The sequence below is a fragment of the Camellia sinensis genome, chromosome 15 (genome assembly GCF_055761805.1).
Source record: "Camellia sinensis isolate YWXY chromosome 15, ASM5576180v1, whole genome shotgun sequence".
NCBI lineage: Eukaryota > Viridiplantae > Streptophyta > Magnoliopsida > Ericales > Theaceae > Camellia > Camellia sinensis.
In genome coordinates, this window is record NC_138975.1 from 89,010,093 (window position 1) to 89,030,591 (window position 20,499).

General features: G+C 33.7%; 1 protein-coding gene across 5 annotated transcripts in view; it reads left to right on the forward strand.

Annotated features, from left to right (window-relative positions):
* The first annotated feature begins 4,596 nt into the window (after positions 1–4,596).
* The window catches only part of LOC114270765 (protein MICRORCHIDIA 6), a 32,795-nt gene continuing 16,892 nt past the window's right edge, over positions 4,597–20,499 (forward strand). Inside the window, exons 1-9 of one of the 5 annotated variants that reach the window (XM_028212351.2) lie at positions 4,597–4,684; positions 5,024–5,274; positions 10,574–10,648; positions 10,780–10,814; positions 14,223–14,301; positions 14,555–14,644; positions 14,724–14,808; positions 16,911–16,989; positions 17,384–17,518. In XM_028212351.2, the coding sequence (XP_028068152.1) occupies positions 5,031–5,274; positions 10,574–10,648; positions 10,780–10,814; positions 14,223–14,301; positions 14,555–14,644; positions 14,724–14,808; positions 16,911–16,989; positions 17,384–17,518 (822 nt within the window). In that variant the 5' untranslated portion in view covers positions 4,597–4,684; positions 5,024–5,030. Of the gene's footprint in view, positions 4,805–4,957; positions 5,275–10,573; positions 10,649–10,779; positions 10,815–14,222; positions 14,302–14,554; positions 14,645–14,723; positions 14,809–16,910; positions 16,990–17,383; positions 17,519–20,499 lie in introns of all 5 variants that reach the window. The other 4 variants (XM_028212349.2, XM_028212347.2, XM_028212350.2 and 1 more) reach the window with 4 other exon arrangements.

Below are 20,499 nucleotides of genomic sequence, written 5' to 3' on the forward strand. Positions count from 1 at the left end.
AATATCATTTATAATTTGCATATTTTAAAAGAATAAAATAAAATTATGGTATTTCTTAAAAGCACATGATCGCCATAATTTAACATCATTATATAATTAACACTATGGATATTAATATCATTTATAATTTACATATTTTAAAAGAATAAATAAAATTATGGTATTTCTTAAAAGCACATGATTGCCATAATTTAACATCATTATATAATTAACACTATGACTATTAATATCATTTATAATTTGCATATTTTAAAAGAATCAATAAAATTATGGTATTTCTTAAAAGCACATGATTGTCATAATTTAACATCATTATATAATTAACACTATGAATATTATAAATTTTAAATTCAAGAACAAATCACATTTGTTTTATAAAATAGATTATTAAATTTAATTATATTTACCATTCATTTTATAAAACAAAATGTGATTTATTTTTATATATTATAATTTTTTGATGAAATTGATTTTTTTACATAGATGACACTTATTGTGGGGTTTACAAGATAGATGGTGTAGATCATTGATATTAGTTCAGATTAAAACTAAAAAAAAGAATATAGAGAGATACAAAGGGATGTAATATGAAAGGGAGCTTATCCCATTTCTAACCATCCACTCAACCTTAACATGGTCAACAATCCAATATTGTCATAATTTCACACTAATAAATTTATACAATTTTTTTTTGTTGCAATAAATTAAATTTAAGTTATTATCTGATCCTATTGCAATTAATGAAAAAATTGGTGAAACATTTCGGTTTGATTAGAAATAAATAAATTATGAAAAATGAAAATAGTAGAAATAAAAGAAAAGATTTTCTCTTATGAATTTTATTAAGATGAAAATTTTGTAACAAAATAGGAATTTTAATTATGAGTAACTACTTTTATAACAAATTTAAACTTTCTTGTATTTTCGTGTATTTTTTTGCAATAAACTAAAAGTTTAGTTACCATGCTACTATGAGTTGTACAAAAAAAATTAATTTTCTTGTAACTTCTACCATTTTCATGCTAAACAGACTTAGAAAAATTTCTAGGTAGTAGGAAATGTCTAATATATTTTTTCTTATTAGTTAACGTTTCACGATAATATTATTAGATAAATTTTTCTATGACGAGCTGAAATGTATCTATGAAATTTAAATTTCTTTTTGAAGAGATAAAATTTCTCTATGAAGAGCTAAAAAAATTTCTTTGTGAAAATGATGAGAGACCCTAAATGCAATGAAAATTGTGAATGTCATATATCTTATAAAATTTTAATATTAGGAAACTTAAACTAAAAATTCCGTAATTAATTGGTCTTTTGTTAAATGATAATTAGGATTTTATAATTGGGATCTTGAATGAAACCGTATAATCAAATCAAATTAAACAGATTTCTAAGATTTGATTACATAATTGGGATCTTGAATGAAACCGAACAATCAAATCAAATGAAACAGATTTCTAAGATTTGATTACATAATTTCAAAGGTCTAATTCCAATTTCAGAATGGACTTTAGCATAAATTTTTACACTTTGTAGGTAATAAGTTTTTTCTTTTTTCTTTTTTTTTTAAAAAAAAAAATTTGAGAGGACAGTACCATCCCAAAAAACTTGGTTCATCTTGAGTTTTGAAATATAGTTTTTGAATTTTTGCATTTTTATTTTTCATGTATTATTGTCTTTAATAAACTTTTATATATTTTTTTAGTCAAATTTTAAAAATAAAATATTTGTAGAGAAATGTTTTTTTAAAAAATCAATAAATACAAAAAAAAAAAATGTATTGAAACTCCTTTTTTTTTGGTTAAAAGAAAATCACAAATATTTTATTTGTTAAAATAAAAAAAAAAAATTGATTAAAATATTTAAAAATATTCACTAAAGACTCAAAAATACCAAAAATAAAAAATTCAAAAATTTTAAAAACATATTTGAAAACTCAAAACTAACCAGAATTTCAGTCGGATCCATAATCCATTCATTTCAACAAGCAAGAGGTATCCAGAGCTAAGGCCCCTCCTATTTGAGGGCAGGGGACCTCACCCCAAAAGTTGTTTTTGTTTAAATTTTGCCCTCGAAATTAAATTTTCTTCATCCTTGGAATATTGCCATGATTTACTTTGTATGTCACATATTCAATATGATTACATATTCGGAAGATTTGTTTGCTATATGTGATTATTTGATATAAAATGCATGTTTGGAAGTCATATCCATGTAATTAGGGTATTTGCTATATTTGTTTTCAATGCTTTTTTCTTGAAAAATTATCTCTTTTTGTAGGAAGATTATCCTAAATCAAATCTTTATAAAATATGCAAGTATTCAAATTAAAGGAATTGGGGTGGCTATTGTGCGGGGGTGCACAGCAGCCATTTGGGCCTTTTTTAGGGTCCATTTTGATAATCCGAACCGTTCACATTTTAGAATACATCAAGTAGAACATACCTGTAAAAAATCAAGTTAATCGAATATCATTTACCCATTCATCCACTCACATTTGTATCTACAAAAATAAATAACAATTGTTATTTAAAGTATTAAAATAAATACAACGTGAGTGGATGAATGAGTAAACGATATCCGATTAACTTGATTTTTTACAGGTATATTCTATTTGATGTATTCTAAAATATGAACAGTTCGGATTATCAAAATGAACCCGAAAATGGCCCAAATAGCTGCACAGCAGTGGCTGATGTGCACCCCACACAATGTTATTCATCCTTGGAATATTGCCATGATTTACTTACTATACTCAATATGATTACATTTTTCGGAAGATTTGTTAGCGATATGTGATTATTTGATATAAAATGCATGTTTGGAAGTCATATCCATGTAATTAGGGTTTTGCCATACTTGTTTTCAAATCTTTTTTCTTGAAAAATTATCTCTTTTTTCTTGACAAATTGATTGGAATAGAATGGAAAGATTTGTTAGCGATATGTGATTATTTGATATAAAATACATGTTTGGAAGTCATATCCATGTAATTAGGGTTTTGCCATACTTGTTTTCAAATCGTTTTTCTTGAAAAATTATCTCTTTTTTCTTGACAAATTGATTGGAATAGAATGGAATGGAATGAAATGAAATGAAAGACAATTTAGGCTCTTAAACTTGCTTAATTACGGATTTAGGGTTCGTTTGGCAAGAAGAGTTTGGGGCTTTTTTGGCTATTTTAGCCACAAAAGACAAAATAGGTTATTTTAGCTACAAAAAACAAAATATCGTTTCCAACCCATAATCATTACACTTTTCTCTCACAAAAAAAGTCAAAAATGCCAAAAAGCCAAAAGTCCTTCCCAAACCAAGCTTTTTAGCCCAGGCTAAAATAGCCAAAAAAATCAAAAAGCCAAAAAACCAACTCACTTCCCAAACGGAGGCTTAATTGGCTTGGTTAGTGTAATAGGGGACAAGGGAACACATCCCTAAATTAAGGAGTTGAACCATGCTTTCTTTTCTTTTTCGATTTTTCTTTTTTTATAGGTAAATTTTCCATATTAGACACATCTAAAAAATAAAAAATTTATTGAAAATATTAAAAATTTTTGCTAAAAAGCGAAATACAACAAAACAAAAAAACTCAAAAAAATTTGAGTTAAAAAATAAATCACTCTTCAATGCCAACGATCTTCTTCTTCTTTTTATCCTTCACGGTCTCCGTTTTCTTTCATATTTGTTTATTAATGCTTCAGTGCTTCCCCTTCTCTCTGGTTTTCCTTCCTACTGGTTAACTCTGCATTCCTTTGCTTCCCCTTCTCTCTGCTTTTTCACATTTTTGTTTTTTAACTTATATTAGACAGTTTTCGTGTATAAAAACCTCATGCAAAAATGCATTGTAGTGGGGTGGAGAAGTTTTTAAATTACTAATTCTTGTTTTCATACTTATAGCAGGTTACTTTTAATTTATTTTAAATTGATATATATATATATATATATTTTGAAACTAATATTTGTGAAAGAACACTAAAATGGTGTTTTTATTTGTATATTGATGAATGATTCATCTTAACAAACCATTTTTAACCAATTTTTAGAACCATTATGTTTTTATTTTTAGTGGGTTTGATCTGATTTTATTTTATCTTTTAAATTTTGGGTAGTGTGTTCAAATTCACCAGTTCTACATTTTTGTTTTTCTTTTTATTTTTATTAGTCTCTTTTTAATATTATTTTACAGTATGTTCGGGAACTTAGGAGAGAAAAAAAAAGAAAAGATTACTTAAGTTATAAGAAAAAACAAAAGAAAAGAAATGATTATAATTTCTCTCCTTTTTGTTTGGATAAGGAAGAAATAAAAGAAAATAAATGATTGTGATTTTTCTCATTCTTGTTTGGTTAGATTTCATTAAGAGAAAAGAAAAGAAATTATTTTATGTTATATTACCAAAATAGTTTTTTTATATTTTCAATAGTTTTATTTCTTTTATTTTTATAAGGGCAAAATTGATATTATGAAAATAATAGTTTATTTTCTCTCTCAATCTCTCCACTTTTGAAAAGATTGAAAATGAGACTTATAAGAGAAATAAATTTCTCTCCATTTCTTTCAATTTAAGTTATCCAAACAAGTAAAAAAAATACATATCACTCTATGTCTTTTCTTTTCTCACCAAATCACTCCATCCAAACATAGCACTATAGATCTGTCCATCCCAACATAGCATTATAGATCTGGGTGACAAAATATAAAGTTTCTTGTAAAATCTTTGTAAAATTTGTGTTCATACTGGCTTCTCTGTAGCTGCCTGAAAATTCAAAAACTTGTAACTTTTGCATGTGTGATGGTATCATCTTTGTGAGAAGAAAAACCCTTTTTCCTTTTTTCTTTTTTCTTTGTTAATGATTAGGGTTTTTGATTCTTCAGCTATTTGGTGACCCATTTATTTGTGCATTTGTCTTCTAATTCGTATTTAAGATTAGCTCTGCAAACATTGAATTACTTTTGTAGCGATTATGAACTTGAACAAGTGAATGCGTGAAAGCTGTTGAATTGGTGGTGGAATTGTTTGTCTAGGTTTTCAATGCAACAAAAAGAGTACAATAAAGCTCATTACAAGTCAAAAACCCTAAAATCTGAGGAAAATCGAAGCTCTGATGGTTTCAGCACTGGGCAAAGTAACACCAGTATATTGGATCAACAGCGGTCTCGAATTGATGATACGAACCTTTCTTCTGCTTCGCCTATTTGTTCTGCACCGGTCTGCCGGCAATTTTGGAAATCTGGAAACTATGACGAGGGGGGTGTTTCTAAATCTATCATTAAAGGTATATTCTGCTACCAAAAATTTTAGGATTAATTACACTAATGTTCTGCAGTGTACTTAATTGTTCTATTTCAGTCCCAGTTGTTATACTTTAGCCCTTAGGCGGCATTTAAAATTAAAATCAGTAACCTGAAGATGGGTTATTTTAAAATTTTACATACAACAAAATCAAAATGACCAAATGCATACATGGTCTTGAAGTATACATTTTGTAGCATTTTTTGTTCATAAAATCTGCCTTTTGTTTCATTTTAGTCTCCAAAGTATGCACTTTCTTGCATTTTCGTCTCCAATCTTTTAGTTTTATTGTTGTTTTTTTCTTTTCTAAAAATTTTAAAAAATACCCTACTGTAGACATCCATTTTGACTAGCCATAAGTTTTTGTCATTCCGGGGGCTTCCCAATGATGAGATTGATACCCAATTCATTGCGACAACACTATTGAACGGCTAATGGGCTTAATGGGCCGCCATTTTCGTACATGAAGCCCAAAGTTTGCAAAATTGTTCTCAACCTTAGCCAAAACAAATGTTTTCAAAAAGGAATGTGGGAAATCAGTTCACACATTGATCAATTTTAGGTTTTGATTGGCGATCAAATTAGGCTTTAATTCCAAAAATTGACTCAGAATTGGTTAAGTGCATGAAATGCAAACAAAATTGCTCGGAAAGTGGACTGCAGCATGAAGCAAAGTGGGGCCCACTTGAGAAAACCTGTGGCCACACAAACAGGGTGAATCTGTAGGTCCTGTACCTGCGGGTTGGACCCAGAATTTTTGGAGTTCCAGGGAAACATGTGGCCGCACATCACAAACCTGCGGTCGTACATTCTTTCCTGTACGTTTGTAGACCAAGTTTTGCGAGATTTTGTTTCCAAAACGATTATGGTAGTGACATCTATGGGATTGCAATATAGATACAAGGTGTGCCTTGCATACCAAGAATATGTACTTGCTTAACAAGTATATGGGGCCTATAAATACACCACTCCTCTCATTAGCAAAGAAGAGAACCTTTTTGGAGAGATTTTTGAGAGCCAAACTGCTGCCACACATGCCCTCAAACCCTAATTCAAAATCCTCATTATGTCAGAGGCTGTTGTTGAGTGCTTAGAGCATACATCACACACTTCAAGGGTAATTCTATTTCCACACACAAAGTTTCCTTACTCCACACACTTAATGAATTTTTTTAGAATCACAATTTTATCCTTTAACAAAATTGCCATCTCACCCACACATCTCACAATTTCTCCATACACATCTCACCCACAACCATCTCACCAGCCACTTCACCGCCGGCCATCGCCTTCCATGCCCACACCTCAACCATACACAACATTCATATTGTACACAAGCAAGACTATGCAGCTTGTCAATGCTCTTGCTCAAGAGTGAGGAGGATGCTTGAAACATTTTAAAGAAAGCCATTGAAAGTACAGTGTCAAATGCATCCCCCGTGTCACTTCACTGACGGTTGTATTTACAACATCAAATAAACCCTGAGAAACTCAAGCTCCATCAAAGTCTTGAGTTTCATTTCAGGAACTGACTTGGCGGGGACAACAAAAGGATACCATAATGTCTGCAAGCAGAGTCACAAGTGAAATCAGTCATGGGTTCCACACCCTCAGGTTATCCTGTTTTCTCCTTATCTTGTATGTCTGTCCTCTTGGCATACCAATTCTTTAAGAGTCGTCAAGTTTTTGGCTACTTTTCTTTCTAGAAAGTAGTCTGTTTAGCTCCTAATTGACCAATTCTTAAATGTTATCAAATGCTCCTCTCACTTCTTATACATAGTATTGGTCATCACTAGGTTAGCAGCCAACGCAAAATCTAAAATTCTCACCAAAATCATACCCACCATGCACCCTCTCATAACCTAGTTTATCTATTCCTACATGGCCATTGAAATCACCCCATATAACTAGGTTTTCTCCTACAGGTATCTCCTGTAACGCCTCATCCATTTGGTCTAAAAAATCTCTCTTAGTCTGTTCATCTAATCTTACTTGTGAGGCGTATGTACTAATAACATTCACTATATTCTCTCCAATAACTGGTTTAACCAACATTCCCCCTCAAGTTGGAATACGGAATAGTTGTAGTGAAGTGTCCAACTTGAACTCGAAAATAGGATAATCAGTACAAACAACTACTATAAAGTTGCCGAAAGACCACAACAATTGTAATAACTCCATCAACAACTTCAAAGAACATAGGCAAGTATTCAACATCTCGCAACAGAGAAACGTGCATGGAATTAGTGATGATGGTAGCAAGAGAAATAAACCGAGAGAGAGAAAGCAACAAGGCCAATGCAACAACAAATCACCACAAACAAAAAGGTCGAAAAAACGGCATCCCACAAAGAATGCTATCGAACACACCGGTAGCCCAAAAAATAAAAAAGAACCAAATATGTGCTTATCACATTAGCACAAGGACCCTAAAAGGGTAGAGAAGTAGCTGAAAAACTCAACGTATCATAGAATAATGCGACTGAACACACTGGCAATCCTGAAACAAGTAAAAATCACAAAGTTTGCTTACCACATCATCAAATTATTGGTCAACTCAGGGAAGAGGGAAAAACACCTTGATAACAAAAAAGGTGGAGTGAAAGCATTCTAGAGAGAAAAAGGCCCAGGGTTTGGTAGGCTTATATGATCAAGCGCTTACCATCTCACCAAAACCCATAGGTAGTGGTGAAGGCGCAACTTTATTTCTTTAAAGGGTACAGCGCCAAGCGCCACAGTCGATTGTATCTCAATCTCAACCCAGGCCTTCGCCATGGCAGGATGATGGAAGCACAAATCATGGGATCTCCATATATTATGATATTTTCCATATCTTCTAATATCTTTGACAAGATAATCTTATCTCCAACAAGTTTTAGTCACATGACATGATTGTCATGCATATAGGCCCAGTTTACCCACTATTAGGCATATTTATCGCTGTATTTTATGATGTGTGTAAAATCATATTATAATGCTCATATGTCATGATTAGTGCCTACTGGACCTCTAGGGTTTCATGTTGTGTGTTTTTGCATTAGTGTCATATCTAGATCATGTATTCAGTGTACTAACATTAGTTTCATGGCTATGATGTTGAGGAGTCACTGTTAGTTTTCTTTCTTTTGCATCTTTTGAGTGAATTTGCACAACTTTTATAAATGACATGTTTTTGTTGTCTATTTGCTATATTTGCTTCCTTTTTGGTGTGTCCATGTCACGCTCGGATTTCGGAGATCCGACCCACGTGGATAACCCATCAACCCGTAGACAAAAGACGATAAGAGGCGTAAGAAAAGTAATATCACTCATGCGAATGAATACAATAAAATCAAACATTACATGAGTTCATCCGATTACATACACCCTACATTCAATATACAGTGATATCATACTTAACTGAAATGCCCGCAGGTTTATATCATATATAAAGGGTGTAACCCTTACAAGAATGGCACTCGGTCTATTAAACAAATGGCCCAAGGCTTGCAGGTAATAGAGCAATTCCACTTTAGCTCCAACAAATACCATTGCCTCATCATCCCATATTCAAACATATCATCACACCTGAAAAATATTTCAGCCACGTAGGCTGAGCATAAAGTCCAGTAGAGTACATTTCAAAGACTAGACACAACTCCACTAGCATAGATGATTATGATGCTATATGTATAATATGCTCAATGTGTTTTTCAAACACATGCTACTGCTCAAATAAAACATTTCCAAATCATCAAAACTTTTCATTTGTTCAAAACATTTTCTATTTATGACCATCCCTTGTTTGGTTAAACCATTTTCCAAAAACACTTTCTTGAATCATAATCCAACTAGCAAATACATTGCTTTGCATTTCCAGTTTATCCAAATCATAAATTCATTATTCGTTCCTTTAAAATAAAAAATAGGACGGTAAATACAAACATTGGGAATCTCTAGGTACGCGCATAAAAGCAGGCTATAAAAGCAATACCATTTCCAATTCATTGGAATTTCACCAGTGAGATCGGGACCCATGTAAACGTAGGCTATAAAGCATTATTATTGCCACTTCACCGGTACTATCCGGAAGGAAGGCATCCTAACGGCACGGGCTTTTGGACTTTCACCAAGGATACAAATGCCAACTTAATTAATCACAACCACACTCCCTAACTAGATTCCACATGGTATTCACTCATTTCTTCAAAATGATATAAGTGTTTCAAAACAACTTTTCCAAAACATAAAGTGTCAAGCTTCCAAATTCATGATATGCATAATGAAATGTATGATTTTATAATGATTCAATTGCCTAGTGACATGCAATTTCTAATACATGACAATGCTATCCTCCACCAATAGAGATATCTCTAATGCAAGAATTTAAAAGATGACAACATAGATATACAATCCCAATATTTGAATAATCAATATCCAACCCCTTACGTCAAATTTCTAAAACCTATATAGCTTTTCAATCACCTCAACATTTCAAAAGAGTAATCGATACTCTTTACTCTAAAAGTTTCAAAAGCACGGCCAACCAAATCCTCAATTTTAAAACAAAACAAAGATTTTCCCAGTAATCCGATAACTTCCCAAAACGTCACCATTTAGGGTTTTTTTTCCACAAATTGGGGTTTTTTCACTCTTAATTACGCACATGCAATCTTATATACATAAAATATGTTTGATAGCAAGATTATAGATAATCAACCCCCAACTTAACCAAATCCTTAACCCACAATTCATATCTCTCAAAATCAACATAATAACAAATACAACATGGTTCCTTGTACTCAAAATTACCACAAATATACCACCAAACTCATATCGAGTAAAAGAAATGTAACCCTACCTCTTGAAGAGAAGAGGAGACAAGTCGAAAATCCACTGACGATGAAAAGACGATCCATTCAGATTAAAACAAAGCCCTCGCTACCCTCTACATTTTGGTATATGGAACTAGGGATAAAAAATGGGTAAATATAGATGAAACCCAAGTTTGAAAGCTTAAATGAGTCAAAAATGGCATCCAGAGGAGAGAGAAAGAAGATGAACAAAAAAAAAAAAAAACATATTTTCAGCTTTTGGATACTTTTATAGACAGACAGACCGCAGGTGTGAAGGACACACCGTGGCTGCGACTTAGACCACAAACCTCGTACCACATTTTAGAGCAACTGGCATTCCCGTTCTCATTCCACGGACCAAAACAATTCACTTTCCAGGGTGGATGTTTGCTGTGGTCTTTTTGCATGCTCCATTTTGACCCTTACATTTTTGTCTCTTTCTAACAGATGGCAGTAGTTATCTACATATTCACCCCAGGTTCCTTCATTCAAATGCCACTTCACATAAATGGGCTTTTGGTGGTATGTCCTGCTTACTATATTTACCCTGATTATATCCTATTCACCCCGCAATTCTAGCAGTTTGAATGTTTTGCATTTTGGAACTGTTACAATCTCTGATGCCATCTTTACTTTTGGCCTCATGTTTGCAGCCATAGCAGAGTTGCTTGATAATGCTGTTGATGAGGTAAGTTTTTGTCCAAAATTTTTAGTTGTTCACTTTGTTATTTTAGTTCTCCGTGCGATTCTGTGATGCTGTGTTGATTCAGTCTTGCAACTGATCTGCATAGAAATTACATTCAAATTCCTTAATAAAGTTGAGAGAGACGTTTTAGAAGTTTTCAACTGAGATAGAAGTCCACTCGTAGAAGGAGGGAAAATTACAAAGTAAACATCTAGTTTGACCCTTATAACAATTTAAACCATATGGTTTTAAAATTTTTAAATTAAACTCTAATTTATGAACCTGATGTCAATTTTGAACCATCCATTCATTCCCTTCAATTAAAACTAACAGAGATAGGATATTTTTGTCAATTTATCTTTTTCATTTTTCTCAACTTGTAATTTTTTTTTTTTATGCATTTCCTTTCCTTCTTCTGCTAGCTCACTTCAGTGGTGGTGGTGATTGGGAAGAGGAAGAAGGGGCTGATGGTGGTTGGGGAATAGGAACGAAGGGGGGTGGTGGTGGTGGCACAGTGGCAAGGTTTTAAATAACGGTGGTGGTTACCGTAATAGTAATGGTAGCATTGACGCGGTTGTGGGGTGTAATGGCATAGCGTAACGGTGCTGGCAACCGAAACCGTGAATTTTTTAATTTTTCTCTCAACTTTAAGAAAACATGACGATACACTGTTTTTATTTCATATTCACATTTAGTAAGGTTCAAAATGATTTTTAGTATTTTTGTTTAGTTTTAAAACATGATCCAATATATATATACTAATTTTATATTAATTTTAAGTCGTTATGGAGAATTTTTCTATTGTTGAATTTACTCAATTTTCTTTGCTTTACTAATTATACTTATGGATAACTTGCAATTTGATAAGAAAAAAAATGAAGTATGTTTAAAATTAAAAATAATATCTCATAAACATAAGTTTAAATACAAAATGTCAACAGAATAATATAAAAAGTACATAACATGAAAGCTAGATTTTGTTCAATAAATTTAACATAAGAGAAATAGATATAAATTAATATTCAAATCTAATTAAGTGAAACAGTAATCAAATTTTGTAGAACTTGAATATTAGACATTTAAAACATATACATATAAGATTTTTACGTAAGTTCAGGAAAAAAAGAAGAATCATTATATACAATATTTATTAAAATATTATTTTTTCTTAGAAATAGAAGCGTAACGGTCGGAACGGCTGTAATGGTGCCATAGCGGCAATGTAACAGCCGTTATGGCCTTTACTTAACGGTGGCAGCCATTACGGTTGTGAATTTCTTTCACACCGCTATAGTGGCCGTAATGGGTGACAGTAACCACCACAACCGTTACGTAACAGTTGTAGTCGTTTTTTAAAACCTTGCACAGTGGTGGAGCTACGAAAGGGAAATGGAGAAGGCCATTGAACTCACAATAGTATCCATGAGGATGTGCGTGAATTGACTAAATTAACCCTTCTTTGTTAGTTTTAATTAACAGAATTGGACAGAAGTTTGGAATTGATGTTAATTTCAAAATTTAGGGTTAAATTTTATTGTTTTCTTCTCTCTCTCTCACTCTCTCTCTCTCTTGAGCATTGATGTTGAAGGTGTTTTTTTCTTTTTGTTCTTTGACATGATCACTGATGTTAAATACCTAGCCCTCTTTTAGCTGGTAGTACTCAGTAGCTTAGATTATGGATCAATGCCCTTTAACTTTACTCTTTTGCCATTATTGTCAGTTAAAGGCTTGGAAACCAGTCCAGGATTATTGGTATGAATATAATTTTGTTTTCCAATTTTAAGTCCAAAATCAATCCAAATATTATTGGTAAAGGTCCAAAAATTGATCCAAAGATTATTGGTATGAATATTATCGTACTATGAAGCACGGATACGGACACGGATACAGACACCGAACATGGGACACGGTGATTTCAAAAAAACAAGGACACAGACGTGGCGGGGGGACACGACAAATTATTATTATTTTTATTATATGTATTTGCTATATAGATTAATATTATGTTATCAAATAATCAAAATTAATAAAACCTAACATTAATTCAATATATATATATATAAACCACTATATTTAAACAAATTAATATATTATTCATATTTGAGCATGCGTATCCCCGCCGTGTTCCTTGCAACAAAAAAATAAATAAATTAAAGGGACACACCATTTGGTATGTCCCGTACGTGTCCCTGTGTCCGACACCGCTACAACACCTATTTTGAAGTGTCCGTGCTTCATAGCTATCATATTTTTCACTTTTAAGCCCAGAAGCAATCCAAATATTATTGGTAAGTCAAGGGCTCAAAAACTGGTCCAAAAATTATTAGTATGAATATTATCATGTTTTCCAATTTTACGTCTAGAAGTGATCCTAACGATCACAAATTCTCAGCCCCGTTGTTTGGCTTCCACTCTAGTTGACCTCTCTTGTTTGCGTCCCCCCATGAGAAGGTAGAGAGCAAAACCAACTCAGCAAACCACTATTACTATGCCAGTATTTGTAAAGCATTTACTTTTTTAAAATTTGTGAATGGTTCTCTATTAAGCAATAGTGTGCCTTGGAACCTAGGTTTTCTCTTAATTAGTAGCATAGCTTGGTTATTAATGTCTTTTACCTTTTTGGCTTTATCTGTGTTTTTGGTCTTAAGTGTGACTCGTCATTAATGTTTATTTGAAAAGCAATGATAGAGTTGAAAGGTGGAAATTCGGAAAGACTATTGTCCATCGCTCATTAAGCCAAGCAGTGAACAGAACTAAGGGACAAATTAACATGTTGTAAGAGCCATTAAAGGGCACTAAACCAGAGCAACCCTAATTTGGTACATGGAGGGATGTTGCAAGGCTGTCAAGCTGCTGGTTTTAACTAACTAGTTTCTTTAATTGAATAAAGATGTTGCTACATACTTTAACTTCCTGCTCCTTCTGTACTACTTAATTGGTTGTGTGGGTTTTTCATTTCTCCTCCCCCCCCCCCCCCCCCCCCCCCCTCTCTCTTTCTCCAAGAATTGCTTGATTGATGTAATGAAGGTAGAAATAGTCATCTCAAATATTCCAGTCTTTGCAACTCATTCATCCAGTTGAAACCCCATATATTAACACAAAATGGGTGGTGAGTGGTAAGGAACTAGATGAAGGAAGGAATAGATGGGGTGGGGTAGAGAGCATAATGGATAGGTGTGCTCTCACCTCCAGATGCATATCACTTAATCCAAAATTGAAATTGTGACGTCAAAGGAATTAGATTGTTAGTTAGATTGACTCTCACCACATAAATTGGCTTCTTAGTTGGCATCATGAAGGTTAATATTTAACTTTAATGTTCATCAATGGAAAATTACATGCCTAATTTTTTATGCCAAGTATGATGACTTGTTTTTATGTTTTGTATTCCTTGTTTATTCCATTTGATAGATTCAAAACGGGGCCACCTTTGTCATTGTAGATAAAACCTCAAATCCGAGGGATGGATGCCCAGCATTGTTAATTCGAGGTACCTGATAGTTAATATGATTTTGAACTCTTCTTATTGACATTATCACCCTTCTTTAAATTTTTAGGGAAATTATATTCGTACTCCCCTTTTAATCTGTCATGCTTCCCTTGTGAGAGCCAAGATGACCAAAAAAAATGAAATAAAATAAAATAAAGAACAAAGAGTGTGGGAGGCTAAAAGGGGAGTGTGAATATCATTTCCCAATTTTTATGTAAATTTTGTCATTTGAAACTTTATGCTTCACAATCAGATGACGGTGGTGGAATGGACTCAGAAGCAATGCGGCGTTGTTTGAGTTTTGGCTTTTCAGATAAGAAGTCAAAATCGGCTATTGGACAGTGTATGGACCATGGGCTCATTTTGCAAATTCGACTGTTTTCTCTTTTAATGTTAGGTGGCTGACTTGTGTAGCCTTTCAGATGGAAATGGCTTCAAGACCAGCTCTATGAGACTTGGGGCAGATGTTATTGTTTTTAGTCGCCATTCGAAGGAAGGCTCGGAAAGGTTTGAGTCCAACAATGAAGTCATTTATTTTCTTTAAACCAAATTTCTGTTTTTGCTGTTCTGCTGATTTGTTCGCAATTTTTTCTGCTTTCTGTTCTTTATCCTGGTCAATGATTTTAGCATCTCTAATACCATAGTGGATGCAATGCTCTATAGTTCACATATGGTTGTAATGAATCTATCTGCTCACTCAAACAAATGCTTTAATATAACTGTCACTTACATGTATTAATATTTCTGTGCTTACACACAAACACCTATAAATGAAAGAAATTCTGGCTCAAGTGATTCATGATAACTTGGAACCGTAAATTATGTTTACCCACTTTTGTTGTGATTGGAGACCATGAGGTATTCGTGTGTTGTAGTTTTTAGTTTTATTTTTTTATAATTTTATTTTATCCCAAAGAGTGCTATTTGGTGGTCTTGAGAAATTTCTTAAATTTGAAATCAAGGATAAAAAACGCTGCAATCCTTTGCAGAAGATTTTGTTATGCAGATGAAATTTGACTTGGGCCCTCTGTATTCTGATCCCTTTTCGCCAACCTCATAGATTATGGGTCTCTGTGATTTCTCCCCAGTATGCACTAATTTTCAGCATGTTTGCACTAAGGTTTCAACCAATGCTCGATGGTTGAATTTGGGAATTTGTTGAGCTGTTGGTTTGGATATGAATGTCAACGTACTGTCACTCTTTTGAAAACCAGAGCCATAATTTATAGTCACTTAAAATTTTGAACTGGTCAATGGGTTGAATGGGGATAGACTAACCATAAATTTTGCATCTGGTTCAATCTTGATTTACGTGTATTAGTCTATTGTTTTTCATATGGCTCCATTAGCAAATGGAAGGAAAATTATCTAAAATTGGAAAGGAAAAAAGAAGATGAGGAAGATAGATTGTGCATTGCATACTCTGAGTCAATTAACCATTTAATACTTGTATTCCCTTTGTTAGATACCTGGCTATTTATGCATGATTGCTCATGTTGAAAATGGAGAATTGGTGCCGATCATATCGAACATTTTTTTTTTTAAAGTAAAAGATATATACCAAGGGGATGCAAACAAAAACGGAGATCTATATCAGTTATACTTAACGACCTCAACAAAATTTAAAAATTGGTTAAAAGGGATGGATCAATGTTAACTGAGACCCAACTATAAAAAAAGGATAATAATTAAATAATCTCTTCTTTTTCATCATTAGTTCTTCTATTGTGTTGCCATCATCCAACATTTGATGATTCTCAACAAACTACATTTTACTGATTTGTTTGCAAAAAAGTCAATCCTACAATAAAAACTCTCACAAAAGCAATAAGAGTTGTTAAAAAAAAAAAAAAAAAAAAAGAAGAAGAAAAGAAATAGAGTGAAAAGAAAGCTCCTTATAATCAACATTCCAGATCGAGTCCCAAAATTGTATAGACAGGCGATGTCACCAACTTCATTGAACCTTTCTGCTTATGTTCCCCATCGTTGTCCTTGATACCAACTAGGAGTAGGGTACTGGGGGTAAGATGTTTTCGGGTTTCTGACAAAAGGAAAAAGGAAGAAGAAAATACTAGTGAACGTATTGAGACACACCACATTGTAGCTTGTACTTGAAACTCAGTTGAACTGCAAAGAATATGAGATGATACATGCTTCAAGATTTCATGTTGTTCTTGGAAAGAATCAATGCAAAGGTAGAATGATCTTCCAAAAAAAAAAGTTGTTTCATCTGTGGCATTGTCTTTCCTCATATCCTCTTGTTTCAGATAGCTATCAAACAGACAATCGAGTATCAATGAATTTTGTAACATGCTTATGCAAGACTGCTTTGCTGAGTCCGTGACTTCTCTTGCATGTTTTATTATATCTCTACCTCTCTATCCCTCTCCCCCCAACCCCCTGTTGGGCTTTTGGGTAAATTAGTTGTGTCTGAATCGTCATGGATAAAATTTAGCATGCCAGTATTCTATAAGAAGTATGGTAATTAAAATTGGTTTATATTCGAAGACAACATCAGTTCTATTCTGTCTGAATTAATAACTTAGTTTTCCTCGTCATATTGTTGTTTATTTAATCTTTTGATCTCCTTGCTATTATCTCATGGTCAGGAAGTTAACCCAAAGCATTGGTCTTCTGTCATATACATTTCTGACGCAAACAGGCCATGACAGAATAGTAGTTCCCATGGTGAGTATGCCTTGCTGTTTGGTTGGTCCATGCATAGCAAATGTTATTTAAATGCTAATTTGCTTTAATAGAACAACCTATGTCAGTTTGGTGAAGAATTGTTTAGGAAACTTATTATTAGTTAGGGTTATTTATAATGGTTCCTGTGTGATAATTAATTGTATTTTTGTTGCTCCGTGTACATGACATAGATGTAATACTGGCAACCTGTTTTAGAGATCAAAATTCCCTTATTGCTGGTTGGAGTATGGTGAATTAGGTCATAAACCTGTGTTGACTGTTATCAGTTATTGCCTATTTTTGTTATGTTTTAAGCTGCTGGATATTCTTAGTATCCTAAATTGATTACCATACATTACATGCTTAAGTTCTCAACTTCATGTGTATGTTGCAGGTGGATTTTGAATTCAATACATTTACTAGCAGATTTGAAACCTTACACCCGTATGGTAAAGAACATTTCATGTCTAATCTTTCCATGCTGTTGCAGTGGTCTCCATATTCAACAGAATCAGAGCTTCTGAAACAAGTAAAGCTTCTACATTGTTATGTTTTATTTTTGGGTGAATTACAAATTTACAATGATCTCCCTTGAGGTTTGCCTTTATTTCTGTCTGTTTCCACAGAAGCAAAATTACACTATTTCCCTTGTCAGACTATGACAGGAGACTGTCTTGATGGAAATCATGATTTTATTGCTCTCATATTTTTTTCTCCAACAATACCTGTTACTTTTAGTAAAATATATGAAAAATACAAAACTTTGCACCTGTCATTAATCTACATGTGTTCCCCTGTGCCAACTAGCATTGACCCATCCCCTTAGTCACCAGTCAACACCTCTACCATCCCACCACCACATGAACACCAGTATCACTGGTGTGTGCAGCGGTAACCCCATTACCACGGCAAAAATCTCTCCTTTGGACAACTCTACAACACCAGAAAAACTGATTGTAGCAAATGTAGAATAGAACCAAATCGAACCACTGCCAGCCTACTAACACCCCATCTAGAGCCACCGCCTAAGAAGCATGGACGCTTCTATAAAGCATGTTGTGTTGGACACCAACATTTTGCATACACTCCTAAAAGCGTGTCTCCAACTTTTTCGCCGTCTTAAAAATTGAAATTCATAATATCAGACTCTTGACTGACACTTTGCTAACACTTCGATGACACTTCTCGAATCCTCTGAACACGATCTATGCGATTAATCTCTTCATACTAATATAATGTTTTGGAATGCAACTTGTGTACTCTAAATATGTTTTGATATATTTATAAGATGAATACATCACATGTATGTCAATGTTCTATACTTGTTTTGCATTCAGAAGATTTGTGTAAATTGGCTTACCCTAGTGAAATAAATTTACGTCTTAGGAAATAAGAATAAAACAAATCACACTAAACCTGTGATTCATCAATCATGGGATATTATTCTAAATATTCCAACACATTCCTTATAATGTAGTTGTCACGTGAATGATATCTTGATAATTAAGTTATGAAATATATGACTTTTTAGTTTTAATTAGTGTTGTGTTTTTTTATTTTTAATTTATTTTTATTTTTTAATTGCCTTCAAATAAACTATTCACATGTTTAATATATAATACATTTTGACTTGTGCTAGGTGTATTATGTCTTGCATTTTGTTTTTAAATTGCTATGTCGGAGTGTCGCGTGTCCATGCTTGTGCTTACTTAGTCCATTATTTATTTATTAATTTATTTTTTGGTATTTAAGTGCTCTTGTTGTATTAACTTTAATGCGAACTAAACGTATCAGGTCCTGTATGTTTTGAAAATCGCCAAATCAGCAAAACCGTGTTGTGTCGCGTGTCCATGTCTATGCTACTTAGGTCACCACCACCACCACCACCACCATCTCCTCTTGCTCCCCCCCTCCTTCTCTCTCTCTCTCTCTCTCTCTCTCTCTCACACACACACACACACACACACACACACACACACACACACACACACACAAAACATATCTAATCTCTATCTCTACCTTACCCAGAACATCTATATCAGGATCCTCTAGAGTTTGACCCTTGAAGTGATCTCCTAAAGTGGAAGATCCAACGGCTAAAAATGTAACTAACCAAAACGACATCGTTTTGGTTAGTAATTTCAAAAAAAAAAAAAAAAAAAAAATACTTTCATTCAAAATTCCTACAGATCTGATATGTGAAGCATTACAGAGGGGGAGGGGAGAGAGAGAGAGAGAGAGAAAAGGGCTGAGAGGAGGAGCTCTTCCGATCCACCCCCGATGCGTCGCTGCCGCTGCCGCTGCCGCTGTCACGCTGCTGCCTGCCATACTCCAACAAATTGAAGGCAAAAAGCACAGGTTTCACTATGTTTCATAGCTATAACTGAGTGATTTAAGCTCTTTATCCAACATTCCTACGAGAAGGTTCTGTTATTGAGTGGCTGATGATACAAAAAAATGTTTTATAGCTATACTTAATTTTATGACTACTATAAGACTTAGTATATCTATATTAGCAGGGATTTGATTTTTTTAATTACAGAAAATGCCCTGGTGTGCGTGAAACTACAAGTGATTGATGAACTCTTCTCCTTATTGGACAAAAGAGTAATTTTGATGTATGTCGGTGAGTTTGTATGAGTTCCTAAATTGTTGGAATATTAGAACTGGAATTGATGTTTGGAGGATGAAAAACCAGATTTCAAAAAAAAAAAAAAGGGGTGAATGAAATGATGTTTTAAATTTCTTTTCTAGAGAGATCTTCATTCAACCTGGCCATGAAATGTATAAAAGGATGAATGAAATGTTATTTACCTTAGCGACGGCGACGACGATTGGATGGTGGCAACGGCGGGGCGACGGCTGGACGGCGGCACTCCTGCCTCTTTTCTCTCTCTCTCTCTTCTTCTCTCTCTCTTGCACTCCTGCCTTCTCCCGCCTTCTGCTACTGCTTCTGCTATACTTGGAGGGAATTTTGAATGAATGCAAATTTTTTTTTTTTTTGGAAATTATTAACCAAAACGACGTTGGTTTGGTTAGTTACATTTTGAGCCGTTGGATCTTCCACTTTAGGAGATCATTTCAGGGGTCAAACTCTAGAGGATCCTCATACAGAAGATCTACTCTTTCTCTGTCACCCCACAAAAACTGTGTATGAGACACAGAGATGGTGGGCTGTTCGAGGCCAAAGCTTCTACCACCCCTTCAGATACAAACCTAATTGCCTCCATCAAACTTCTCAAAAGACATTCCTGGTTGTACCCACGAAACCCAGCTGCAGTGCTGGATATTTCCCAAAGCATCTACTGTTGTTGTCAACTGCTTTATCTCCCTCAGTCTGACAGCCAATCTTCTCTCTGTGTTCCTGTATTGATGCTGAGGAGCATTCCTCTATCCCCTTTAAGAAGAAAATTCATTCATGATTTTTAAGAAATATATGAAATTTAACCTGTATATTGTGGTATAATTATACTCCAACTGATGTATTTTTCAGATTTATGAAATTAGATA